At 42.3% G+C, this 27,995-nt stretch overlaps 2 protein-coding genes across 11 annotated transcripts in view; one reads left to right on the forward strand and one right to left on the reverse strand.

Moving 5' to 3' along the window:
• The first annotated feature begins 809 nt into the window (after nucleotides 1-809).
• On the forward strand, nucleotides 810-27,979 carry MPHOSPH8 (M-phase phosphoprotein 8). Of its 7 annotated transcripts, XR_010469638.1 has the most exons (16): nucleotides 822-1,250; nucleotides 5,026-5,181; nucleotides 6,063-6,905; nucleotides 10,132-10,228; nucleotides 11,364-11,612; nucleotides 12,064-12,189; nucleotides 12,276-12,364; nucleotides 14,201-14,341; nucleotides 15,103-15,189; nucleotides 16,579-16,733; nucleotides 18,746-18,900; nucleotides 20,229-20,356; nucleotides 20,623-20,806; nucleotides 21,068-21,151; nucleotides 22,018-22,294; nucleotides 26,171-27,979. XR_010469638.1 is itself a non-coding variant. In XM_065049246.1 (14 exons), the coding sequence occupies exons 1-14, from the start codon at nucleotides 996-998 to the stop codon at nucleotides 22,057-22,059; spliced, it is 2,565 nt and encodes an 854-aa protein (XP_064905318.1). In that variant the 5' UTR covers nucleotides 820-995; the 3' UTR covers nucleotides 22,060-24,409. The 7 variants fall into 7 exon arrangements, 2 of the variants coding, with proteins under 2 accessions (XP_064905318.1, XP_064905303.1); XR_010469642.1 differs by lacking the exon at nucleotides 26,171-27,979 and having other exon boundaries at nucleotides 810-1,250; nucleotides 11,406-11,612; nucleotides 22,018-24,409; XR_010469637.1 differs by lacking the exon at nucleotides 26,171-27,979 and having other exon boundaries at nucleotides 22,018-24,409.
• PSPC1 (paraspeckle component 1) overlaps nucleotides 25,165-27,995 on the reverse strand; it is a 64,007-nt gene continuing 61,176 nt past the window's right edge. For all 4 annotated transcript variants that reach the window (XR_010469653.1, XR_010469655.1, XR_010469670.1 and 1 more), the window contains 3 exons: nucleotides 26,838-26,953; nucleotides 26,393-26,557; nucleotides 25,165-25,684 (listed from right to left, as the gene is read on the reverse strand). The gene's annotated coding sequence lies outside the window, so the exon portion shown is untranslated. The remainder of the gene's footprint in view (nucleotides 25,685-26,392; nucleotides 26,558-26,837; nucleotides 26,954-27,995) is intronic.

Here is a 27,995-nt window from a genome sequence, read left to right on the forward strand (position 1 = left end):
GCATTATCTTAGGAAGTGCTGACAAAAATACGAATAAAACAAATATTTTTTTTTCCCTTCACTGTAGTTTATTCAAATAGTTTGGTGTTTTCACTGTTGCAACAATGCATCCCCTATGGGTACGTACAAAATGTATACAGTCATGCTAAGGCCTGAGATTTACTTGAGTGATGTGTGTTCCTTAAGAAACTGTTTCCAAGATGTATTAGCACTCTGGCTCTAGCAAAGGCAGTTAAATAAGCAAATAGTGTATGGTTTATTTGCTTTTTCTTACAAGATTTTTTTCCCCTGCATGTTACATTAAAAAGCTGTGCTTGCCTACAGGCAGTTCTTTTAACGTGCCAAATACTCTTAGGAAATTTTAAAGGGTTGTATTTTCTACCGGGAAACCCTTGTCATGCGTTTCCCCAAAACCCCATCACCCGAAGGCAAAGAACACCTTTGTACCGGGATACAGAGCGCGTCGTTCTGCTCGGACAAGCCGGGAGCACCCGGGCGCGGTGTGTGTCCCGACACAACGGTCAACGGCGCCAGCGCGCCTCCGAGCGCTCCGCTCGCTGCTAACCAGCTCCCTTCCCCGGAGAAGCGCCCGGCGCGGCCCCGCTCTCGAGGAACGGCTCCCCGGGCCAGCGCGGACAGGCAGCTCCGGCCGTCACCCGGCGCGACCCGCCACGGCCAGCATCGGCGAGCGGAGCGGGACGGCACGGTTGTGCGGCGCGCAGCGGGCCGGAGGACAGCCCACCCCGGGGCAAGCGGAGCCGCTGCCTTCCCGAGGCGGAGCCGGCGAGAGGCCGCGCCCCGCCAGCCCTGCGCACCCCGCCGGGGCCTCCGGCTGCCGCGCGGAGGGCACGGAGCCTCCGGGCTCGCGGCCCCGCCCCTGTGCGTCACGGGCTGGCGGGGCGCCGATTGGCTGTGGCAGCCGCCTCGCTCCCTCCTCGCCCGGCGGTGTATGTCGCAGCCGCTTTTCACAGTTGTCGTTTGAAATTCGGCCCAAAATGGCGGCGGCGGGCAGCAGTGGGGCTGAGGCGGCGGCGGACAGGCTGGAGGGGGCGGAGGAAGAGGAGGAGACGGCGGCCGCGGCGGAGGACGAGGAGGACGGGGAGGAAGATGGCAGCGGGGCTGGCAGGGCGGCGGGCGCGGCGGCAGCGGGCGGGGAGGCCGGCGGGGAGGCTGGCGGCGGTGGCGGCGAGAGCGAGGAGGAGGACGACGTGTTCGAGGTGGAGAAGATCCTTGACGTGAAGACCGAGGGGGTGAGTACGCGGCGCCGCCTCCTGTCAGCGCGGCGCCCCCGGCCGCTCCCGGGGCTGCGGCGGGGCCCTCAGGGCGGCCGCGCTGCCGTGCGGCGGAGCTGGCGGGCAGCCCGGCTGTCTCCGCACCGAGGGGCGGCTGCCCGGGCGGGTGTTCGCCCTGCTCCCTGGGGAGCTGCGGCGGGGCTGCGAGCGGGTTTGAACCATGCGCTTGCAGCTGGGCGGGCCCGAGCGACCGCGTCCTCCCGGTGTGTTCCCCCGCTCCCTGCGCGCCGGGTGTGCGGGCAGACGCCGCTGCTCTGGCAGGGCTCCCTGCGTGGTTCGTGTAAAAATAGGCGGTCCGTTATAACCCCGGTTTAAAATACGTTGTGCGTAGTTCTGCAAGCGAGCTTTTTGTATCTTACCGCTTTGACGAAAGAGATTAAGTCTGAAGTATATTTCCTAATTTATTTATTTTGTCTGTGTTGTTAAACTATTCCTCGCTCTTATGCCTGAACTGCAGCAGTGTTTTGATGTAGAGAGCTGAGTGCAGAAATGGGCAGGATTGAATATAATGGAGAACTTGGAGCTCGTTTCAAAGTACATTTAGTGAGGCTATTGTTTACTGGCATATACAGTGTGTAAAGACCCCTTAAAATAAGGATTTTTTCCAATTAAAATAAGTAGCTGTAGTGATGTTTGCTTTTCTTAGAAATATCACACCTTGTCTTCTTTCTTTGAAAGCAGCCTAGACTGTTTGAAATGTTGAAAGAGCACCCTTTTTTTTGTTTTTTCCTCCTTCCCCCTCCCCTTCATGATGGAACCTAAAATCTGTACTGGAGGCCAGGGGGGAGCAAGTCATACCAATTCCACACACTTCTAAAGATTACTGAAACACATCAAGTGCCATCTCTTAAAAAGGTTACTGGCATGTCCTAGTAGAAAAGGTGTCTTACGCCCCCTCTTTCTATCCTCCCCCTCCTGGCAGCCCATTCTGCAGCAGGTCCTGAGCTATGTGCACTTGAGGTTTCCAGGCTGGGTCAGCGTGGCTTCGCTGTGCTTGTGTGCCTTGCCCAGAACGTGTTGGTTGTAGCTGTGTAGCATGGGCTCCAGCTGCATCAGGTCAGCTTTCCAGTGCCCTTAAACGTGGGCCGTGCTCCTGTGCTTCAGAAACACAGGGCAGGACAGATACACCCAGTCCTAACTTCCAAAATGGCTGGGAAAAGCTGTGTTATGTTCAGTGCGGTGTATTTTACATAGTCTGCTTTAGGCTGGTGATTCCCAGCTTTCAGATTCCCAGGTCTGATACAAGCAAATACAGTGAGTGTGCCGCTGTGCAGCACAGCCTGAGGCCAGTCAGGGTGTTCCCGTGTTACTGCTGCAGAAGCTGGAGAGCACTGCACAGAGGAGCTCTGGCCAGTCGCAGTCCCAGTGTTGCGGGAGCTGGCAGTAGAGGCAGCGTGAGAGGGACAGACAGACAGACAGTCCTTCTGGGATGGGTCTGTGCTGGGGAGTTAGACCTGCTGATAAATGAGACGTTAGCATTAGCAGTACAAGTTTGGAATGTTTCCTCTCAGTACATCTAGAAACCCTTTCACACTGCACTAGAATTCTACTAAAACAACAGACTCCAGTGCAAATTGTGATATTTCCCAGCCGAGCTGGATGACCTTAACTCTGCTCTTCAATGACATAGTGATACCCCTATCTGTAGAGGTTGTTTCTAGCCCTATCACTAGTTCTCCTAGAAGCCACAGCAGTATAAAAATGTGTGGGAAGTGTTCTGTTATTTGTAAGAAGAAAGAAATAACAACGTGCAGTAAAATAATGTTGACAGGCGAGTATAGGGCTGTGTATGTATCTTTAGTATGATAATCCTGTCTTCACTTAAACTGCATTTTTGTATCACTCTCTGTGTACTGAATGTAAAGTCATCCACCAGCCAAATAGTCTTACATTTGTATTAAACTTTTATCCAGCTTTCTTAATTATTATAAAAAAAGACTTCTAGCTTATTTTGTGCCTGAGTTATAAGGGTGTCACAGTAACTCTGCAGCTGAGTCCTGGATCACCAGGCAGGTGAGAGGCCAGCTGGCTGGGAAGCGGATTTGTGGGGAGGGAGCTGGGAGTCCCCACACAGGAGTATGCTGGACATGAGTCAGCAGTTCTTGCAGCGGTGCATTTTATTATTAGTTCTGGAGATCCCTTATAACATAAATTATTCTGGGACTGTAATAAGAAAGTTATTAATCACTTATTTTGTGAGTAATCCTATCACAGGAAAGAAAGAGAGAGGTGAACATGATTTTGAAAACTAATTCCTGAATCAAGAGTGTATGGTTAAGCTAAATTATAAGAGGAGACGTATTACACTAATATATCTGAATATAGGCTATTTATTTGTATCTGTGAAGCAAAATATAGAAGACCGGAAGTAGAGGTGATTGCTAAAGTTTAATGGCATATATACATATACTTGGTAAAAGGCTAATGATGCTCAGGCAAAAATGTAAATTTATGGATATAGATACATTTAATAGTGTCAAATGGTGGTTCTTATGAAGCTTTCCTTCTCCAGGCTTAGTTAGCAGTTCAGGTTCTTTTAGAGCATTATCAATCTATTTCTTAAAGAAACGGGTATTTTGTCTCTCCAAAGGTGCTTTCTGTAGTACCTGTGCACTTTTTATATTTAGAAAATAAGTTTAGGAGTGGCTATGTTGCCTGGTACTCATTATCAGCTTTTTATAGGGAAAATGGATTTCCTTAAGTTTGGTGCTAGCTTTTGTCAGACATCTGTTTGAAAAGACTCAGGTTTAATGAGTAAAGGTGACCAGGTTGATTTCCTAGGACATGTCTTAGCTCTTCAGTGAAGCTCAGTGCAGGGGGCTCTGAGTTTGCCACTTGTCTGGCTATAGCAGCAACATGACCGCAAGCTAGTAAGTTGCCTCTCCGCAAGAAAATGAGTCCATCTTGAGAAACATAAGGATTCAGACTACTTTATTTAGGAGAAAGGCAAGAGATAATTTGATGGAAAGCTGTGTGTTTTAATGGTAAAAGACTTTCTAGTCTACTGAAACAAACAAGGTAGAGACTAAAAGGTGCAATTTCATCCCATGGTGAAGTTAAATACTGTTGAAACAGTTGGTCTAGGGCTTTCATATGTCATCTTTTACCAAAATCTTTATAACTACATTGAGATGCACACGCAGATTTTCTCTAGGTTTAACTTGCTCCCATTGGTGTTGGTTGTTGTTGTTCTTGGTGGTGTGCTGGTTTGTTTTTCTGATCGTTAGTATTTCAGTTTATCAAAGGTGGCATTGAGAACTAAACTACCGTAAGTTACAAGTTACAATATAAAACTAGGTGAATGTCGTTGATGCATTATAAATGTAAAGGGTTTACATCAACTTCTTCAGCAAAGAGAAACAATTCAAGCTTGGCTTTTTAATAGAAGAAATAATAAAACTTAAGTAGTTTTATAACTTGTCAGAAAATCCATTTCAGTAAAATGACTGGGAATTTATGATCCGTACATTGTAGCTGTGGTTCTGAACAAATTATAGATATTACAATTTTTTAAATAAAACCACTCCAACTACTGAAGTGTTTTACCAGGCTACTTAGTATAGTATGTGATACAGATGGAAATAATTCTGGGAGTTCTTATGTCAGCGTTGAGTTGAACTCACAATATATTAATTTCTTTATACACAAAGTGATTTATCCACTGAGATCCCCAAGAAGTGAGTAAATGCAATACTGTGCTGTATCGTATTAACTGTTGGGGTTTTTCTTACAGGGTAAAATTCTCTACAAGGTACGGTGGAAAGGATACACCTCTGATGATGATACCTGGGAACCAGAGGCTCATTTGGAAGACTGCAAAGAAGTGCTGCTTGAATTCAGAAAAAAGATTGTAGACAATAAGCCTAAACCTGTTAAAAAAGACATACAGGTGCGTTTCACCTTCCAGTGTCGTACACTGAAGACGTATTCCCTGTTGAGGCTCTGCTAATTGGGGGAGGGAGAAAGGAAAACGTTTTGGATGTGGAATTAAGAAGAGTTAAAGAATCTCTTCAGTCTGAAGGTGTTTTGTTTCAGGTGAAAATGGATATTGTTACGGCTCTCTGGTTAGGGTTAATTTACAAGTTCACTTGCGGACTCTAAATCCATCTAAACTTTATTTCAGTTTTTAGTGGGACTGTATGAATGACGTATGGTCATTTTAGCTTGTTTTTGACAACATAAACAACCCCATTTCCCTATGCACATGCATTTTGCCTTGTCACCACAGTTGAGCGCAGCTCAATTCACAATCCTGCTTTGTGTAGCAGATTGTTGAATTATTGCATGTTAACCATTAAATTAGGTAAGATAGGAATACAGAAAAATTAATGGTAAGAAGGCAGCATATGGCTTTTTGTTTTCCAACTGTTCAATCAGTTTCAAAATCAAGCATAAGAATCTGCTTTGAAAACTGGTACCCTGCTTCTGGGAAACCTATAGCTAAATTTTACAAAATCAGGTTAATTGTTTTTGAAAGAAAATAGTTCAGATTCAGTTCTGTTCTGGAATCTTGTTGTTGGATGTATGATTGGTTTTCTTGACTTGTTTATGTATTGATTCTCATCCAAGTATTTAGTAATATAATTTAGGTAAGTGAGATAGAATTGCATTTACAAATTTTACTATTTGGCAATGTGGAATGATGTTTGTAGTGTTTAAAAAGAGATTTACTTTTTCCAAGCACCACTGCTACTATTTTTGTATAGTTTACACCAGAATGATACCGTTTAATGGGGAAAGAAATATTTTATTTTTTTCTTTACCTTTTAGAAACTATCTCTAAATGATGATGTGTTTGAAGCAGAATCTGACAGTGACCGGCAAAGTGAAACAAAAGAGGATGTTTCACCAAAGAAGAAAAAGAAGAAGTCAAAAGATGGAGAGGATAGAAGTCCAGATGATCCGAAGAAGAAAAAGTCTAAGTCTGCAAAACTCAAAGAAAAACCCAGAACAGAATGTGAAAGTTCCTCAGATACTTTGGTTTCAGATTCAAAGCCAAAAAAAAGGACTTCGGAAACTAAGGAGGATTCGAAGGACCCAAAGAAGCAAAGGAAAGAAGATACTAACGAAATCAAGAAAAAGAAGGGAGAAGTTAAAGATTTAAAAATAAAATCTAAAGAAGATTCTAAAGAAGATAAAAAATCACAGAAGGAGAAGCATGGGGATGTTCAGTTTGACTCAGAATTAAGTACTCTAGAAGATGCGTTTTCTCATGAAACTGATAATGAAAATTCAGACTTGGTTTCTGAAAATAAAGACGAGCAGCAAATAGCAATAAGTGGAGAGGAGAGAATGGAACAAGAAATTGCTGAAAATGATTCCTTTGCTGATAGGCATCTTGATGGATCAGCAGGTAATGAAGATGATAGTGTTGATGTTAAGGTTAAAAGAAAGAAGAAAAAAAATCAGAAAGTTGAAGATTATAAAGAAGAAGGTAGAAAAGTGGAAACTCAAGATTTAGAGAAGAAAAGCATGCACAAAAGGCAAAAAGCTCAAGAAAAAGTAAGAGTACCGGGAGAGGTAGAGAAAGTGTCACCTCCTTCACCAGTGCAGAAGGGTTTGAAATTGAGTGCTGATGAAAGAGGGCGCAAGTCCACGGATTCGCCTGGGGAGGTGAGTGATGTTAAGGCTTTGGGGTGGGGACTGGGGATCAAATCAAACATCTGTGGGGTACAGGTATCTCAAAAGGCCGCTGCTCAGGATGGCAAAGGGAAAAATACAAACTGGAAAGTTAGTGAGCTGGATGAAGCTAAAGAAAGGCCCACTGATCACTGTGTAGGAGAGACCGAAAAATTTCTGGATTTTGAACACTATAAGGGAGGGAACACTTTAGGGCAGGGGTGTCGAACTGATTTTCACCGGAGGCCTCCCCAGTGTGGCCTCCGGTGAAAATCAGTTTGACACCCCTGCTTTAGGAGATGAGGGTGTCTTTAAATGTGAAAATATTAACTTCTCCTGTTTGTTATGTGTATTTAGAATGAGATTTCCTGTTCCTTCAAAGCATGCTGTCATTTTTAGCTTTGTTCCCCTCACCAGTTGCCTCAATTTGACTTTTTTCTACTTGTTTAGTAAGACATTCAATCTTGAGCAACTACCCATCCAACACTGCACAATGAAGTGCTGTTCTGAGTTAAAACACACCCTTGATCTCTTTCAAAAGCCAGCCACTCCATTATACCTTACATGCATTAGCACCTACCTGAGAATTGGAAATTGTTTCTAGACCCAGGTGTCCCAGATAGTTGTGCTGTTGGCTTGTTAGAATTCCTGGGGTGCTTAAAGAAGATGCTTTGTTTCGTGGCATTGTTCCAAATTAATTACAAATGCTGTACCTGTTTGAAGAAGTGAGCTAAGCAAATACTGGAATGTTCATTTTACTTTATTTGAGACAGTAGAGTTTTAAGAGAAGCAGGATGGTAAAGGTAAGAGAAAAAATGGAAAAAATAAAATAATATTTCTGGGAATGTTTCTGAGAATATAATTTTCTTCAGCTGCTTTAGAGTGTTCTAATGCAGTTTGCAGTTCATAAAACTTTGACTGCTTAGAGAATCCCATGTCTGACTTATAGCAGGTTTGCAGCCAAAATACTTGGATACTTAACGGATTATATACCACTTCTTCTGAGGCTGTAATTCTGTGGCAGCAATTTTCTTCTGTAGGTTCAGCTGTGGTCGTCTGCTGAGGGTTGTTTTATGTATGGAGCAGGCCACCTTAAACATAAGGTAGCTGATTTTGGGGTAGACAATTAAGTGGCATAATCTCAGAGCAGAGGTACACAGAACAGTGTTTTTGCAGGAGCTTAGTGGTGAAAGCTCTTGTAAACAGGGTTAAGCAGTTACTATGAGGCATAGCCCAGTCTCAAGAAGTTCAGTTAACTGAAATGCAATGGCCCGATATTACCCAAGTATTTTCTCATAGTTTGAGGCTATAGCATTCATAGAGAGAGATCAGTGATGACAGTCAGATAAAGTTTTGGGGTTCTGTTTTATTTACCAGTAGTATAAAAATCTTGTCACTCCAAACATGAAGAGATCAATAGCAGGTGAAAGTTGGTTTGCTTATGGCTCTTCAGCCAGTGCTCTTGTAAGTTGTCCATGTGGCTTGCTCATGGTCATGCTCCAAGGAACCAAGGAAGGCATTCTGCTTCTTGTTTTTTTTTAGTCTTGGAGACTTAAACAATGTTTTCTGTAGCTAGTTTGTTGTTCTCCAGAGCGACTGTGGATTTATTACATGGGTGGGTTTGGTGGTGAGTTCTAAAGGCTTTTTTGGCTTCACTGAATTGTTTGTCCAAGTAGATTATTCTTTTCAAATAGAATCATTGTGTATGTTTTAGCTACCTGTCTTTCCTCCTGTAGCTCTGATTGCAGAGCACTGTCATGTCAATTTATAACACAGCATTCTCTGTTTGGACTCAGTTTGCATGCCCAACCATTCTTTACGTTCAGTTTATCTCCAAGAATAAATACGCAGTGTATGGTGTGCACCTGATCAGTATTGGAAATCTGGAATGGAATTCAGGATTACTGATTTTAACAGCTCCTCTGTGCAGCAAAAATCCGGTAATCCCTTTAGTAAGTTACAGGTCTCCTACTAAATCAGGGGTGTCAAACTCATTTTCACCAGGGGCCACATCAGCCTTGTGATTGCCTTCAAAGGGCCGAATGTTATTCTAGAGCTGTATAAATGTACATTTACACAGTCCTAAAATTACCTTTGGCCCTTTCAAGGCAACCATGAGGCTGATGTGGCCCCTGGTGAAGATGAGTTTGACACCCGTGTTCCAAACACTGGGCATCTGCCAGGACTGACAGCTGTCTGTACTGCTACTTAATCACGTCAGCAGTCAAAAGCTGAGGTTTGGGGGCGAGAAAGACAGTTAAATATCTCAGCTCCTCTAACGCATTATGATACACCAGATTCATCTATTCTAATTGAAGATTTTCTTGTGTCAAAGAAATGGTAGCATTTATTGATAAATTCAGATTGTAGTTCTCATGGGGACTTCTTTTGGGGTAGTTTTTGAGGAAAGCAGTGCTATCCCTGTACCAGGTTAGTGTCAGGCTGATGAAAAGCCATGCGAAGGAGCCTTGTCCCACCTACTTCGCAGTTTGGAATTCTCTGGCTGAATGGAGAGAGGGAGGATTGCAGGAGAAGGGAAGCTTTGCTGGAGGCAGCTGAATTCTGTTTTAGTGAATTTGACTGTATATCTACATCTACCATAAATTTCCTCTGTGATATTGGATATTGCTGAGCTTAGTCTTCTGTGCAGATATGGTGGGTTTTGGTGGATTTTTCCAAGTATCTGTTTTTCACAAATGACTGTTGCCATAACGTTTGGTATGTGTAAACTGGAAAAACTTGGAACCTTCTGTATACAGATGTCAGGTTTTGTCTGTTAAGGTTCAAGTCAGTGCTGTTATAACTGCGTTGAATATGGTGCTACAAAGGTGTTAAATACTTTGAAGTAATTACATTCTTGTCAGGTTCAGTATTTGGAACAAATGAAAAGTTCATAATTTTAAATTTCCTTCAAAACTCTGGTTTTGACAAATCTGCATCTCAAGCCATAAAACACCATTCATGGCTGAGATGTGGTAGAAATCTGAATTGAAGTTGTTCTATTTTGGAAATAACAGTTCTTCTCTTAAGGAAGAAGCCTTCACAGACTTAACCCTTGACTCACCTGTTCAATTATTTTCTTAGGAATGTCCACAAGTCTGTTACATACAGGTTTCAGTAGTATTAATTTTGAATATGTTTTCTCGTTGGAGTAGTGAAAGGACTTTATTTTCCATTTTTTTCTCTACCACTTTAATTTGATCTCTGTTCTCAATATCAGGAGAAAGAAGGAAAGAAAACTGAAACAAAAGAAAAACCTCAAAAAAAAGAGTCTGAAAAAGAAGAAAAGAACAGAAAAGAACAAAGAGGCATAAAAAGTAAGTGCTAACTGCTTAAAGGAGAGAAGAGAATGACCCTTCAGGACATTCTCTTCTTATTTCTACAAGAGCAGATAGTGTGTAGTTTTGTTATACATACCAGAAACAAGAATTTCTGCTTTTATTTTAGGAAGCAAAAGTCTGCTGTTTAATGGCTTTGTTAATATATGCTGCATGAGAATGATGTCTGTACTCTCACGTATGAAGCATAGAAGTGTGTAGAAATCTCTAACATTGTTGTAGACAAGTCAAGATTTTGCCCCTTTTCATTTAATTTTGTTGACTATGCTTCCATGGCATCCAACAGTATTTTTTCTAGAGGAGTTCATCCAATTATTGGCTGTTTCCAGAAGTGTTCTGTTGATACTATGAGTACACACTTCCTGTGTTTAGAAAACTAGTGCTTTCCCATCAGACAAACTTCTTGCGTCTTGCTTTAGGCACAGTGATGAGTTTATTTTTACATTGTACAACCATTAAAATATCACCGGAACTGGATTATTTGATACATGAAGAAAAATATCTAGGGTGTATTTCTGTTCTTAGTAGTATAATGGAGTATTAATGTTACCAATCTTGATCTCAGTAAAATTTTGGATGATTTTATTGAGGATAAATTCCCTCACTACTCTGAGGCTGAACTGAGGAGAACTAGGTAACTGCACCTCTGATAACCGTGAATGCACATTGGAGGAGCTGTGATGGTTCACGTAGCTGTTGCTAGAGAAACCTCTTTCCCTGCAAGTAGCGCAGATGCTTACAATGCTTAGAAAAGTAGTAACAGACAGAGTTATTAATTATTGTTCCTTATACAGCATGTCTGTCATCTGTTCATCACAGATACTGAACCATATTTTCAAAGTAATACTTTACACATACTTCTAAACTACATTTCTTAAGAAGAAGATGGTGCCGTGTTGAAAGCAGAACTCAGACTTGCCAGGGGGTAGCTGAGGTGAACTAGCTCTCCCTGATTTTTAGCTTACGTTGTTAAGCTTGCTCCTGTGCTTCAGCAATGATTAACTTATGGAAGGAGGACAGACCTTTTCTAAACGAACTCTGGTCACTCACTTAAACTTTGTTATGTAATAGTCTTTGGTGGCTCAAGTAGTCACTCTTGGTAACTGTCTTCTAGGCTTTAAGGATATCAAAAGTGCATTTGACTTGTTTAATGTAGCTTCAGAAGAAAAAAGTGAATATTCTGAGAATAACTGCAAAAGAGAAGAATCTTCGCTAGAATATAAATTCATAGAAGAATTAAAATCAAAAGACAGCAAGGTGTACAAGGAAAGGAGGAACATAAAAGATGAAACAGACACATGGACTTACGCTGCTGCAGAAGGTGATCAAGAAATGGCGGATGTGTGTCAAATGAAGAACTCTGGTGAGCAGTAGAAACAAATGTATGGGCAAGCTGAGCACTGGCAGTTAATATTTTCTTCATTCCTGCTTGCATCTTTTAGCGCTGCAATTCGTGTCTCCCCAGGAGGCTGACATGGTGTTTTCTTTTGAAACTCACTGATAACTTTCCAGTGTGTTTCCAGTGTGTTTCTGCTATCACAGTAATGGAGTGTTCACCTTCTCTTATCGCTTCAGCCTAATTTATTGGAACAAACAATAGTTTGTTTCAAGTAAAAGCATTTTATGTGTGTTTGTAACGTAGCCCTCGTTGTTTGGAACCATTCCATGCTGACTTCTAGAGTTTGAGTGAAAAGTAGTAGTATGTTAAGATGCTGATCATTGAAGCAGTGGCAAGCAGTGAATTGTTTGGAAGTTCAGAAGATACTTAATACTTACTTTGCGTTTTTTCTTCCATAAAATCAAATACATGATAGATGGCAAGCAGCAAGTCTTGAGTTTGGGTATGGACATGCAGTTAGAATGGCTGACGCTAGAAGACTTTCAGAAGCATCTTGATGGAGAAGATGAGAATCGTGTGTCGACAGGACCGATATCAAGTAGTGAGTAATTGCTGGGAGGAAGGGACATTTCTTAGCTGGTGTTTCAAAGTGGAATATCCTGTAACTGCATTGAATTTGTTTTCTAGCTCTCCTGAGGGATGCTGTTAAAAGTGGAGACTACATGACAGTAAAGATGGCACTTTCTTCAAGCGAGGAATATAATCTGGATCAAGAGGTAATTTTTCTGCAAGTATTTTTGGGGTGGGTCAGGAGTGAAGAGTACAAATTTGGGTTGTTTGAGAAGTTTTCCCATCTTGGCTAGTAACAGATTTCTGTTTCACCTTGGGGAAAAAAGCACAGCGTGAGAAAATGAAATACAGATGTTGAGGCTTCAGTAGTTGTTTTCTGTTTCTTCCAAAGAAAAAATGAAGTTTGATAGAAGCATCCTAGTAACTGGATTTGCAGGTTTGCCCACCGGATTTAACTGAATATTAAATTCAGAACTGAATATGGTATAAGGAATTATGATACCCATCAGATCAAGTGGCTAAACTATGTAAAATATCTATACATTAAAAAAAAAAATGTTCTGTTTGACAGAGTGGGACCTCTTCACTCCATGAATAATTAGTTCTCTGCCAGTTCATCATCAGCTGTGTTCTTACTGCTTTTCTTTCAAGGATTTGTTTTCCTGTTAAATAGTACTATAGTTCTATTTCTGAGGATTAAAATCTCTGATACCACTATTTTCACTGGTGATCTTGTGTGGTCGTATTATGTAGCATTTGAGAACTATAGATTTTGCTAAGACTTTTTAGCATAGTAGAAAAGATGCCAAATGAACTAGTGAGGCAAGCATGTGTTCCTTGGATTGTAGCATCTGGTAGGAAGTGCAAGAATGAGTGTGGGGGCTAACCACTCTCAGAGGTCTCTTCGTACATATGCTCCAATAAAATCCAAAAGCAGCGTTGTGGTAGCAGCTGCCTTGGCCATTGCAGTTTAGCTCCAGTGGCTACTGGTTTATTCTTTCATTGACTTGCTGTCTTCCTCACCCTCAAATATCATAGAATCACAGAATGCTAGGGATTGGAAGGGACCTCAAAAGATCATCCAGTCCAATCCCCCTGCCAGAGCAGGAACACCCAGATGAGGTTACACAGGAAGGTGTCCAGGTGGGTTTTGAATGTCTCCAGAGTAGGAGACTCCACAACCCCCTGGGCAGCCTGTTCCAGTGTCTGTCACCCTCACTAAGAAGAAGTTTCTTCTCAATTTAAGTGGAACCTCTTACGTTCCAGCTTAAACCCATTACCCCTCATCCTACCATTGGTTGTCACTGAGAAGAGCCTGGCTCCATCCTCGTGACACTCACCCTTTGTATATTTGTAAACATTAAAGAGGTCACCCCTCAGTCTCCTCCAAGCTAAAGAGACCCAGCTCCCTCAGCCTTTCTTCATAAGGGAGAGGCTCCACTCCCTTAATCATCTTTGTTGCCCTGTGCTGGACCCTCTCCAGCAGTTCCCTGTCCTTCTGGAACTGAGGGGCCCAGAACTGGACACAATATTCCAGATGTGGTCTCACCAGGGCAGAGCAGAGGGGAAGGAGAACCTCTCTCAACCTATTAACCACCCCCCTTCTAATACACCCCAGGATGCCATTGGCCTTCCTGGCCACAAGGGCACAGTGCTGGCTCATGGTCATCCTGTTGTCCACCAGGACCCCAGGTCCCTCTCCCCTACACTGCTCTCTAATGGATCATTCCCCAACTTATATATATATATCGCTGCCTTTCTTCCTGGCTCATTCTGGTTTTCCTCCTTTCTGTGCTGGTTCTTGGCACATTACGGGTTTTGCAGATTATGGAGCTCAGAGTGTGAGGCCTGTGGACAAGATAGGTGGGAGGTGGTAGTTTGTTGGTATCTGACAGCCATATATATGTGCATTCCTCTGCCAGGGAGGCAGATCTTGGTGAAACCTGTTCACACACTTGCAATTTTTGTTTTGTGGCTTTGATTTATCTTAAAGTATTAGATTTTTTTTTTTTTTTTTTTAATGGCAATGATTCTTCTTGCAGGACTCAAGTGGAATGACCCTAGTAATGCTGGCTGCTGCTGGTGGGCATGATGACCTTCTCCGGGTCCTTATCAGGAAAGGAGCTAAAGTTAATGGTAGACAGAAGAATGGAACAACTGCATTGATACTCGCAGCTGAGAAGGTTGGCTTGGTTATTGTTGTATTTATGGTTCTCGGCTCTTTTAGTTATGTTTTTCCCTTGGATGATGCTTAAGAGGTAGTTAACAGGATATAGCAGGGTAACCTTAATTGCATAATTTCAGCAGCTGTGGTTACTGTAGTGTAAATAAATTCTGATCACAAACCCTACCCTGAGCAGAGAATATCATAGAGCTACCTTGAATGAAAGTGGAGGCAGAGGATATCTCTGAATTTGTCAGTCATGGGGGCTGAAGTTTTTGTGTTAGAATTGCTTGTTATGATCTCTGGATACACAGGATCCAAACTTGGGACACTTTGAGAGCAAGTCTCTGATTGAGCAGGGTTTACTGTTTGAGAGCTGGGACATGGAGACTCTGGCAAGCTCTTCTCAAACTAAGACCAACTAGACCAGTAAGTTACAGGATGTTTCATGGGTGTGCTCTTTAGTTCACGTTGGTTTATGTATTTTCCCATGTACAATAGATAAAAGTACGAAGGGGAGCTTGATTCCAGTTGGGTGATTAGTGCAAACATCCTCTTTTCTTCCTGTGGTGTAGATTTAGAAAACAGTTAAGAATTGTAAATACTCGGGGCTATCTGTGTGCCTGAGTCTGAATTGCTCTAGAGAACAGCGTTAATTGTGTCATGTCTCATGCTCTGGATTTTCCTGATAGATTTTAAATAAATGTCACTTTATATTCTGAAAAAAACATAATCTTTTCTGCTTACTTGTCTTGTGGTTTGGTTTGGGTTTTCTTTCAGAATTTTCTAACAACAGTAGCTATTCTTCTGGAAGCTGGGGCATACGTCAACAGGCAGCAGAGCAGCGGGGAAACTGCTTTAATGAAGGTAAATTCAGTATTTGCCCTGACACTGTTTTGTAGTAAATACTTTTTGCAAACTAATAGAACATGAAAGCATGTTTGTAGAGCTGATTTAGGGAACATGTACTGTATTTGAGATACAAATATTTCTCTTGGTTATTATAGGCAGTGTTTTAATCCATTTTTTTAATGTACTGTTGTATCTCAACAGTAAATGCAGATGCTATGAGCATACAGTGCTAAATGTGCCTCATCCTCTTCCATTGTTTGACTCTAAGAAATGTGGATGTGATCTTAAAACTGAGATAATCAGGTTGTCAGCAGGAAGAGAAAAATTCCAAAAAGAGAATCTCTTACTTGGGTGTTGCTGTGATTGACTTTTGTAGTTTCATTGCAGGCCAGAAATAAAATAACCAGTTTGGAGTCTCCTTCCTACTGCCTATTCCACACCCCTATCGCAAAGGAAATGTTTATTTTTTAAAATTTTTATTTTATTGTAATGGGAAAATTCCAGGACCCTTTAAATGGTTTGTGCTCCTCTTGTTTGTTTGTTTGTGGGTTTTTGTTTTGGTTTGGTTTTTTTTTTTGTTTTTGTTTATATTGAATCATAGAATGTCCTGAGTTGGAAGGACCCACAAGGATCATGGAGTCCAACTCCTGTCCCTGCACATGACAACCCCACAGTTCACACCATGTGTCTGAGGGTGTTGTCCAGTCTCTTCTTGAACACTGTCAGGCTTGGGGCTGTGACACCTCCCTGGGGAGCCTGTTCCAGCGCTCCAGCACCCTCTGGGGGAAGAACCTTTTCCTGATGTCCAACCTGAACCTCCCCTGGCACATCTTCCTGCCATTCCCTTGGGTTCTGTCATTGGTCACTAAAGAGAAGAGTTTGGCGCCTGCCCCTCCTCCTCCCCTTGTGAGGAAGCTGTAGATGTGGTGAGGTCTCCCCTCAGTGTCCTCTTCTCCAGGCTGAACAAACCAAGTGATATAAACGTGTTTATCAAGTCACTCTTATTTAACCTTAGGAGTTGGATCATACTTTTTAAAAGGGGGGATGGAGTTCTTGGCACTTAATTTCTTTGAGGTGGTGTGTGATTTTTATGGGTTTCTTTAGTTCTGGAATAATGTGGATTGAAAGCACAGGTGAAAGTTCAGAGCTGAGACAAATTTCAGAAGTTACCTTCTGAAAGGTCTCATGAAGATAGAAATTTCTGTCTTTTGTGCCTTTCCCTAATTTGTCAGAGTTTAGAGTTGTGTTAGCATTTGCAGAGCAAATACCTAAACTTGTTTTCTGAGTTGTAAATAATTTTGGATTTTAATTCATTTGTGTACTCCTGCTTACTTCAGTGTTGGGCTCAGTTCTCACGGGGGATTTGTCATTGTCCATCCTCCTGTTTTCTCACTTTCTGCACAGGCTTGTAAAAGAGGGAATTCGGATATAGTGCGGCTAATGATTGAAAGTGGGGCAGACTGTAACATTTTGTCAAAGCATCAGAACAGCGCGCTGCATTTTGCTAAACAATGTAATAACATACTGGTGTATGAACAGCTCAAGAGTCATTTGGACACGTGAGTAAACTGTACTTTGAAGTTTGTTCTGGTGAGGTTTGCAGTACCAGGCATGTCAGAGTTTTGATTTAAGTCAAGGGGAAGAGGGGGAGATTTCAGGAAAGAAAACAGATCTCATTTGGGCAGGAAGCTAGCGTAAATCATGGGAAATGAAAATGGTGTGAGCTAACAGAATTAGCAGACACTTCCTTAAACACTGAGTAAAGAGATGGAAAGGAGGACAAGGGGATTACCAGAAATGAAAGATTCCTAAAACTAAAAATACAGCCATTAGGAAAACTGAAAAGTGTATAAGCACTGGACAGCTGAATGTAAACTCCTGTTACGACATGCCAAATAAAATACTGTGCTAAAAAGCATAAAAAAAGTAAAAGGGCATCAAACAAAAACACCATGAAAAGTCAATGCAGATAGTTATGGTGTTGTTGGACCCTTAAACATGAGCTGAGAGTGCCACAAGGAACAACTGGGGAAGCTTTTAGACTCACTACCTGAATATACCAGTTCAGTGCTTCTTGTCAGTCAAAAAGGAAGAGAATATCGTAGTAGTGGAGCCAGAAATAAAACGTAAGTCTCTGGTGTCCAAATGCCTTAAATAGCACAGGCCATTCCAGTTATGTTGTTTCAAAAGCAGATGAAGCCAAAGGGAAAAAGAAAGATGCTCAGATATGAAGTAGCTTCTGTGAGGGTAGACTGGGGGATGTGATACACGTCACCTTGGGACAGATTAAAACGTCAAAGTGTAAAATGAGAAAAGAACAACAAAAAAATAACGCCAAGCCATGAGGCGGGTTCTGCAGGCCATCCTGTTAAATGTTTAGTGATAGGTTTGAAATGGGGGGGGTATTTTTGCACAGGAAAACGGAATTATGGATCTCGTTGCAGAATGCTGTGGTCACGGGTGCCTGGGATTTTGGGAGCAGATCCAAGGAGAGGTGCGATTTGGCTGCAGTCCCTGGTTTTAGAGCCCTCTAAATCAGATTGCTGGGACCTAGGACAGTGTCCCAAAAAAAGACAAGTGTTGAGTAATTTCCCATATTTAATATGGCTTTGTCTAGCATCTGGAAACTAGGCTAGCTGGGCTTCTGGGCTTGCTTCGATGGGGCAATTCTTGTGGTTTCTTCATGATCGAACACTTGAGTTTTAGATTCTGCAGATGGTAACCTCAGCTAGCACGGAGGGGAAGTGTGCGCTGAATAATAGCTCCAACAGCCGTGAAGCTGAGGGGGTCAGAACCTTGGCCGTGCAAAAGCATTTAAAACCCATTAGTGTCAAAACAGCTTTCTGACGAGGATTACTTGGTGACCTGCTTGTGAAAGTGCCAGATACTATTGGTTAATGTGGCCTCTCTTCTGGAGGCTACGCTGCTCGCTTCAGTTAACACCCAGTCAAAAAAACACCCAAACCACCAAAACAAACCAACCAACCAAAAACCAGACCAAATTAAAAAAAACACACAAAACACCAAACAAAAAAACCCCACCATGGCAGAACCAGTTTGGCTGTTTAATGGTAGCATTGCTGCTTTTTCACTGCATTTTAGTAAATTGTGAACTGCATTTTCGCAGTAGTATTGCCAGTAAATTTATACAGTGACTTATTTATTTTTACATTGTACTCTCAGTCAGGCTGGTGAATCAGCCACCCTGGGGCAGTGACTGTCTGCTGCTGTTTACCCACCAGGTTCATAGTGATGTTTCAGGGACGTCTTTTTACATACAGAGCCTTCAAAATAATGTAGCTAGCTGGAATTATTTTTTAATATGCTGCAGTGCATTTGTTCCACCTTTTTAGCGACCTGATAGCTGAAATTTCACAAACAGATCACTGATAAAATGTTTTATTAACAAAATATTGGGACTTGGGGTTCATCTGTGCATAAATGATGAAGTGAAAATTGGGAATCCAGACAGGTAATCTGGAATCCTTTCTTGTGTCAAGCTCTCGTTACGTTTGTCTGATGAAGTAATTTTACCATGTGCAGTACAGGTCTCACTTGTTTGGCCTTTCAGGCTCTCGAGAGTAGCAGAGGACACCATCAGGGATTATTTTGAAACTCGCCTGGCTTTGCTGGAGCCAGTCTTTCCCATCGCGTGTCATCGTCTCTGTGAAGGGCCAGACTTTTCTACAGATTTTAACTACAGACCCCCCCAAAACGTGCCAGAAGGTAGGAGGGTGCTTGTTGTGGTGGGCGTGTTGTTTGGTTTGGGGAAAAAAGGTGGAACTGTGTGTTATTAAACTGCCTTGTTAAGTATGTCTTAAAGTGCTTGTTGTATGGCTTACTATATTGCAGTATGTTATACCAAAGATGCTCTGATTATGGATTATAGGGAGGGCAGCGATGTTTTGATGCACTGTGGGTGTGGTTTGTCTTGGTTTTTTAATTGCCACAGACATGGTGGCTTTCTTCTGTCTTTCTGTTCATGGGTGCCATTAGCTTTCTGAGGTTACGTTAGCTAAGTGACAGCTAGTACAGGAAAGGAGCAGTTCACCTCAGAATGATAAATTTTGAAAAATCTGAATTGAGAGCATACCTGGCAAACCTCCTGGTGGAACGTCGTGTTTAGTAGGCAGTACGGAACACGCTGCAGTGCGGGAGCACAGTCACAGCACTGCCGTGACACGAGTGCAGTCTAGAACTGCCGTCAAAAAGAAGCCAGCGTCCATCAGCAATGGGTGGCCCATAGAGCCTTTCAGAAAGCTGGGAATCGAATTCCCAAGATACTTGGGAATGTTTCTTCATTCCTTTAGGAATCCGGATTCTAATCTCTGACGCTTGGCTTAGCTAAGTCATTTTCATTCACCTTTTGAGTGTATCAGGGGAATATCTGCTGATTTTTCTTGAAATAACACATTAATGTGGCTGAACTACTACTTAAACTAAGATGGAAAGTGGTTGTGTCTGTCCAGTTTCCTGGTTGTTAAGAGCTGTAATACAAGTCTTCCAGTGGTTGATAGTAGGTATAATTTACCGAATTAAGAAACCTTATATAATTGGATGTATTAAAATGGGGCATTTGTGGGTATTGAAGAATGTTGCTTATTGAATTTCAGCGCAGTTCATAAAGATCCAGAATTGTCTGGTCTCGGTTGTCCCTACCAAGAGAAAAGACAACCCAAACCACGGTAAATTCTATAACTCTCGTTAGGTAAAGCTAAAACCACAGAGGTGAGCCGTGCTGAGGATTGCCATATTCATTTTGTTCTTCTTTCTAATAGCCACATAAAATTATTTCTGCTGCCAAAAGACCTTAACGTAGTGACCAGATCAGTTGTGTTCTGTGCTGGGATCCACTGGCTCAGGAGGTTGGATTTCTGTGTGTTGCTTTGATATACTCCATTGGTGTTTAATATATACTGAAGCAGTTTATATATATACATACATACACACACACACATATATATTTGTACCTAACTGTCTTCAAACATTCAGTGCGTGCAGTTGTTCTGACTAATGGATCTCGTTTCACATGCCTGCATTGTCTTCCCTTTCAGGATCGGGAATTCTTCTCTTTATTTTCCATGCAAATTTCCTTGGTAAAAATGTCATTGCTCGGCTCTGTGGACCATGCAGTGTACAAGCTGTGGTTTTAAACGACAAATTCCAGCTCCCTGTATTTCTGGTAAATCTTTTCTTATAACTGATCAACTATAAAACTGCTTTATAGTCTTCCTGGAGCAGCCTGGGAAATCTTAGTGCCTTAATTTGGATTTTGAGTATTGTGTTGAAGCTTTTTTTATCATGATAGGGTTGTTGGGTTTTTTTAGTGAAACTTAATTCTTTTTTGTATCTGGAGAGAACTCCAAACCTTGCATATTAGAACTCCATAAAAAATTATGCCTTAAAAGGCAGGGATGTATTTAATGGTACTGGACAACCTGCTTCTAGGTGGCCCTGCCTGAGCAGCAGATGGTGCCTGGTTGGAGCAGATGGGACCTCAGAGGTCCCTTCCAACCTCAACTCGTCTGTGATTCTGGGACTTCAGAACTGAGGGTTGAGCAGGCAGCTGAGAACTCTCTACTTAAAGCTGTTTAACTTCTCATTCACCCAGCATCTCAAATTTTTGACCCAAGTAAGTTCTGAAATATAACTACTTTGCCTTGATTTAACAACCTACCTTACCTCATATTTTTACTGATTAATTTATATTTTTTTAGTAGTTTTTTTACAGCTATTAAATGCATCACTACGCATGCTTTTTCAAGTCCTCTTGTTTTCTCTGTGGTCCCACAAAAGGTTCTCTGCAGCATACACAACTTCCTTTCAAAAAATGCATAGTTAAAATGTTGTCATATCCTGCCACTAACTTTGTCCGTTTTCTTTTTTCCTTTAGGATAGTCACTTTATTTATTCCTTCAGCCCTACTGCAGGCCTTAACAAGCTTTTTATACGGTTGACCGAAGCTCCTACTGCCAAGGTACAAAATGCTCTCAAAATTAAATGCCTATATTAATATTTTGTACAGTAATTCTTCCATAGTTTAAATGCTTCCTAGTTATATGTTGCGAATGTAAAAATTACGAGTTTCCCACCCTCTCCTCATGCCAGTTCCCATCAGTCTCAGTTCCATTCTGTGACATTGCTGCAACTCAGGAGCTCTGCCAGGGGTGTTAGTTTTGTCAGAAGTAAATGTTTTTGTGCTGCAGTCAGAATAATTCATGCACCAGGATAAACTGCTGTTACAGCTAAACGTTTTCCCCATCTATCCTGAGAATTTAGTGACAGATACATGGAGTGTCAATTATGTTTTGCATACAGATGGTTTGGCTTGTGTGTTTTGGAGAACTTGGAAGTGTTTCCTAGGACATCAGTCTGTTTTGGAATAGTCTGTGTAATCTGTTGTGTTTTCCAGGTGGTCTGGGCAACAGTCCCACTACATGCTGTAAGAGGAATAGCAGATCCTGTTCTGGTAGCATCTCTTTTTGTCCTTGGAAGATGCACCAGTAAATTTTCTAGATCTTCATATTTAAAACTTACACTCAACTCTTATTCAGTTGAAAGTACCTGTGTGTGTCTGGTTCAGATTTGGGGGTCACTTGTTTAACCATCACCTAATGCAGTGGTGGTGTAATTGAGTCTTACAAGCTGTTCATTTTTCAGTAGGGCTGTTACAAATTGATTTTTGTTAATCAGAGATTATGAATACTTTTTTTTTCATAGTCACTTGCAATTTTATGCTTAGTTTTCTTAGTCACTTGCAACTCATGCTTTTCTTATATTAGAAGTAGTGTTGAACACAGTAGTTACACATGAACAATCTGAAACCTTTGTTTGCTTTTGCAGGTGAAGCTGCTCATAGGCGCATACCGAGTGCAGCTGCAGTGACCTCAGGGCTGAGAGCACGTTGAGTGGGCTGACACGTTTTTGGACGTTCTTCTGACTCCTGGTCAGAGACTGACAAAGCAGTTTGGAACTTCTGGGCACCGCACTCTTAAGACGAAGTTCCCATCTCGCTGCCACTCGTTGGCAGGCCCACAGGAGTGTGTGTTGGGGAGCAGCTCAGTGTGCTGCGCTGGTGGGACGGGGCTCTCAGCTTTTTTTACTTTGTACAGATGTAGATGTAAGTATTTGTGCCAATACATATAATTCTGTTTTTCTTTAACTTGTGGAGTCCAGATTGCCTATTTCAGCTTTTCCACAATGTGGAGTGGTGCATATAAGAACTATTTAAGGTAACTATGTGAAATGTCTTTTTTAATAGAAAGATCTTTTCCATTTGTAAACTAAAATTTTCTACCTGCTCTAACTGTAATGTTTCTCTGTAAAACGCAGAACTGTCGTATTCTTGGAGCTGTGGGCAGAAATTACACTTGGAAGTCACTGCGTTAGATCTAACTTTGAATTGCTTAGGGCTGTGTTCTGGTTTGAAGCTTCTCCTGCTCTTGTCTCCCAATGAGGGAGCAGTTGTGCTTTGAGCCATTCGCTTTGAACAAACACCGGTAGGGCTGCAGGTATGAACAGGACATCTCAATAGGTTCCACTCATAGAGGATCGCAGTCAGATTCCTAATTATATCACGGTTTTAAAACTACTTTAGTGTTAGAGAAGCAACTGACAATTTTACAGACATCTTAACATCTGAGTTGTTAGTGAAGTGACATGTGGGAAAACAAATACAAGCTGAAAACAGCAAACCAGAAAACTTGTAACTACCTGAAATGTGCAGGCAATGCTGTTTGTAGACAAGAAGAGCCATAGAGGATTTCAGATGTTCTCAGCCTGACAGATGAGAATGTAAATTGCCCTGAAATTCAGAAGTTCAGTTCCTCAGTGCAAAGAGCTGCTAATTTTTTTAATTTATTTAAATGACCCATTTTATCAGATGACAGCAGTTCTGTAATGGTCCTGTGCTGTAAAATACCAATGTAATACTTCTCCATGAGGTATAAAATATTTTTCTTTGTAAATTAACCAACATCTTGAAAAGCTAAAAAAAAAAAAAAAAAAAGAAAAGAAAAAGAAAAAAACCTGCAGATTGTGCCTTTGCTGTTCTGGTTGCCACAGGTAGCTTACATGCCACTATGTGCCTATCTCGTTAGCAAAACTATGGGGGATAAATCCTTAATGTATCTGAGTGCTCACCATCAAAATGGTGCGGATGTGTTAAGTATTCTGTTAAGAACTGTGACTTTTTATTACAAAGTTCAGTTAGTTTTTAATTTTTGGTTAGTTTTTAATTTTTGGTTCTTGAAAGTTCAAAACTTTCACATTTAAGTGATGCCAGATATAACAAAGCACGCTATTTCAATTTTGTGGACTGTCCCATTAAGCTGTAAGACTAGAACAGCAACATGACATACAAGTACTAATTTCTGGTTTGATTTAGGATTGTTGTGTGTCTTTTTGCGCACAGTGGTGATGAGACATGAGCACATCTAGGTTTTGAACAGACTTGGTACCTCCACCTCTCTGAAATCCGTTAGATACCTCATTTTGTTAAGTGTGGGCACCTGAAATGCGTGAAAAGCGCTGGCTGAGAATCAGGCACAGCGCTGCCAGCACTTAGGACAGTGTGTGGCTGTTCTTAGTCACTGTGCATAACCATGGAAGGTGAAGTAAGGACGGGCACATTCGCTGAGTGGTCCTGTTGTAGTCACAGTTCTCATGGATGGAGCTCGCCCTTCCTCAGTTACTCCGGTGTGTAGGTGTCTGTGTGTGGCAAGTGCTGCACAGCACTTATTCCTCGTAAATGTTTGAGCTGTTTGGGGTGGGGACAAAAGGTTTTGGAACAAAAGTCCATATAATATAGATTCTATTTAGAAACTGTTGTACAGTCTAACCTAAAACTGTCTAGCAATGCTCCAGGAGTTGACATAGCAAGTAGATTGTCAAAGGCTGACTGGGGGCAGGGAGGAAGGGGATGTTTCCTTTGGGGTTTTGTTGTTTTCTTTTCTTTCCTTGAGGCATTTGAGAGAGAGAGGAGTCCTACAGGACATGGGCATAAAATTTGGGTTCATGCTGCTTTTGTTAAGGGATGGATTTTGCAGTCATCTTTCTCTTTTAGTTGGTGATACAAATTCCAAATCCATACTGAAGGTGCATATGGTAAAGTTGTTTGAAGCTGGTTTTTGTCCTATTCCTATTATATGGTTTTTATCCAATTGCTAAGAAAAAGGTTTTGGTGGACAAAGTGGCTACAATAAAAATCCAATTCTTTAGGCCTGGTGGAGAAATACCTTCGAAGTATTTGCTCAGTTTCTTCTTGCTGCTGTCAGTGAGGCTCAACAGCTGCAGCTGCCATCACTGCACTGGCACCATTGTTCTAGAGGCTGGCGGGTGATGCAGCTGTTTTTAGCACAGGTCCTCTGTGCTTTCTGTGCCCATGCTTTAAAAACGTGGTTTCTGACCAGTGTGGACAGAAGAGAGCTGTTTCAGTGTACAAAGAGACCCCCTCAGCCAGCCAGGATTGCTCAGTGTCCCAGGGGCTGTCTGTACCCTCACTTTCTGAGAAGTCCTGTTCCCTGGAGCTGTGACGTGTACAGACCAAGTGGGGAGAACGTGTAGAAGAAAACCTCAGGCTTGTTCACAGCAGTTGCACATCTCTGTTATGTGGGAATAGCTGCTGTCCTTGCCACAAACAGTACCTGACAGAGCCTCAGCCTGCAAAGCCTGTGCTTACATGCATATTGTTTTCAAAAAAGGCTTTACCAAGCTGATTGTGACATCCTGTCTGGAAAAGCTTGTGTGGGACATGTACAAGCATTTGGCATTCCCATTGATTTCCTGGACCTCTCAGCTCTACTGTATTAACATTCCACAGCACATATTTCTCTAAGCAGTAGGATGAAGGTCCCTAACCACAAGTGAACATTGCCCCACACACCCCCCAGCCTGGCTCCCCTGCATTCACCCTCTGAAACAGAAAGGCTACCAGGAACCCCCAGTGGTTCCACAGGGTGGAGACCCCAGTAAAGTACAGCAAGACCATACTGACTTGCACTGGTTTTATTAGTGGTATGATGCAACACAAAATTACACAAAATGTCCTCATTACTGTGCACCTCTAAGATGAGCCCAGCTCATCTTCTCTGCCCCTTCCATTCCACAGCTGAAGTCAGATTTCCTACCCCTTGAGCTCCTGTTCTCCAGAGCAAACAAACCCACTGCCTGTCCCCACAGCTCCTATGCTTGAACGTCCTGATTATCTTGGTGGCCTCCACGGGACTGTTCCCATAGATCTCTTGTTTTTGGGAGCCCAGAACTGGGCCCGGCCCTCCAGCTGCAGTCTCAGCAGCACCGAGAAGCAGTGTCTTTCTTTGCCCCTGCTCATCTTGGCTGGTCCCTCAGGACTGCCCGACCAGCTGCTGCAGAGCTGCATCAGGTTTTTCTGTACCCACTACAGAACTTCACATTTGACTTCTTCAAACTTCTTGAGGTTCCTCTCAGGCCCTTGATTTATGTTCACTGCCTTGCTGATTGCAGGAAATAGAAAGAAATAGACATAGAAACCCTGGAAAAAAAATAGTAACAGTGGTGGTATATTACAGTGCAATGTAAGGCTGGAGAAACCACATCAAAATTTGGATTTCATTATTAATTTCATTCAAGGGTTTTTTTTTTTCATCTGTTTATTTGGCTGCATTAAGACAGCAGGCATTTTTATCACACATCCAACTCAAACTTGACTGCGTGGACAGTGAAATCTTTGTGCAGCTTTAATCTCCCCCCGGGTGACATTTTCCTTCCAGTCCTTTTTGGCTGTTGCTGGCTCACACAATGCTTCCGTGCTCCTTCAAATTACTGCAACTTAAACAATCCACACCACTGTTTTTTCTTTAAATATAAAACCCACAATTTCCTCATCTTTTGTTACATATTTTATTGCTTGAAATTATTTTTTACTCACTTAACTCTGAAGTTGTTTTAAGTCCAAACCCAATCATTTAACCAAGGAGCAGCCTTGCAATATCAATTACTCTGATTCCTGTTGTAACAGGTACAAACTTCAGTCCTGTTAGCAGAAGCATTTGAGTATTGGAACTATTGGAGATCTGAAAGAAAATCTGCTCCTGGTACAGCCCAGATAAACAGGGAGCCAAAGCCTCGGTTCCGCAGAGTCGGCCAAGAGCAGCTTTACTACTGAATACTGCGCTGAACGCCGGTACCACCTGCTCTGCCAGGGGCTGAAGAGTGCAATGTCACAGCAGCTGTAACTCACCTCATACAGCAACAGGCATTTTGAACCTCGCAAGCAGATGTCTTCAGATCCTTCTGAGGTGGCTTTTCCAGTCTGGGGTGCTGGTGGGGGACACACCAGTCCAGGCTGGTCCGCTGCCATCATTTCCGGCGGCCCGTTCCCTCAGGTCTTGCAGGGCAGAGCTGTCTACAGGCAGAGAGAACAGCTCAACTGAGAGCAGCAATTCAACCCTCTCCCCTGCTCACCTAGGTGTCACAGATTTGATTAAGGATTTAATAGTATAACAACATTGTTCTTGTGCCCAGGAGCAGAGAGAACAATGAAGAAAAAGAGAACACAACACTTGTTAGGCACAAAAATAATACAAGGAGACTGATAAACCAAACACAAAAGAAACTGTTTCCATCACAAGAATCACAACCACTGTTAAGTGCTCTAATGAGTGACAACATGATTATCTTCTCACCCCTGATGGTCCTTGTAATTCCAGCGTGGGGAGCAGCATGTTGCACACAATCACAGTACAGCAGAAGCCCTCTTCAGTTCTGAGGGTGTGCAGCCACCAGCAGTTTGCACTGAAACCTAACGCAGAGAAGAACATTTTCAGGAAGTAAGTAATTCAGGCCGGGGGGTTACTAGAGATACTTGAGTGATAACTTCCTTGAAAACACACTTTTGTACTCAAAGTACTGCAAACAACAAGACTCAAACTACAAAGCAGCACATCAGCAAATGCGGTTGGATGAAGAGCTGGGAAATGCTAACGCTTCCCTTCACGGCCCTTCCAAGAGGCACCTGGAACTCGCTGCCACTGTTCAGGAACCGCAGCAGCAGGCAGACACACACACAGTGTTTTGACCTCACTACAAATGAAATCGGAACCTGGTGCATTTTCTGGTCCAACAGAACTATATGCAAACATTTCAGCACTGAAGAAGGGAACACAATGACACACCAAGGCCTGCTCTGATGTCTACAAAATACTGCTCAGCCACCGGTTAAGGACAACCAAACGGAGCAGGTAGAACTTTTTGTGCCTGACCTGGCTCACTCTTCCAGGCTTCTGCAACGTTTTCACCATCTGCTGTTGCACACTCTGCCCCAAGGACAACGCAGTCCACTCACGTTTTTATCTACCCTCAATTTTTAACACCCTTTAATTAGGCCATTGTGCTGTGTCAGCCAGGTTCACGCTGCAATCTGAAATGCGCACACACAAACTAATAATAGGGACTGAGAAAAAAAGGGTTTTATCACTCCCCTCAGACAAGGAGTCATTACTGAGCCAGTCAAAGAAACACTTGTATCTCCAAGGAACCTTGGCCAGGGCTCTTCCCTTCACAGGAAGGAAACTCTACGTTAAGGACATAAAAATTCTGAGATGCCAGGGAAACCTGCCAAGCGCTCAAACGGCTCCTTTGCACAAGGCCAGCCCGATACATAAAGACAAGAAGACTGACGCGTCAGCTGGACAGAAAAACCTCTTCTGAGTCAAACTTTGAAAAAATTAAGTGTTTTTTCTGTCACTACTTTTCTGCTAAAGAGTTTTAACTGCATTGTCTTTTATAGATTTTGTGAGTAAATGCTTGTAGCTTACTTATTTCCATAGCTTGATGTATCTTAT

The sequence above is a fragment of the Columba livia genome, chromosome 1 (assembly GCF_036013475.1).
Source record: "Columba livia isolate bColLiv1 breed racing homer chromosome 1, bColLiv1.pat.W.v2, whole genome shotgun sequence".
Taxonomy (NCBI): domain Eukaryota; kingdom Metazoa; phylum Chordata; class Aves; order Columbiformes; family Columbidae; genus Columba; species Columba livia.

Bases quoted from the DNA above. Each gene is read 5' to 3' on its own strand.
- MPHOSPH8 (XM_065049231.1), top strand. From the start codon at position 996: ATGGCGGCGGCGGGCAGCAGTGGGGCTGAGGCGGCGGCGGACAGGCTG. The intron at 12,190-12,275 runs GTGAGTAATTGC...TTTGTTTTCTAG, and splicing joins GACAGGACCGATATCAAGTA to CTCTCCTGAGGGATGCTGTT. The intron at 18,901-20,228 runs GTAGGAGGGTGC...CTTCCCTTTCAG, and splicing joins CCCCCAAAACGTGCCAGAAG to GATCGGGAATTCTTCTCTTT.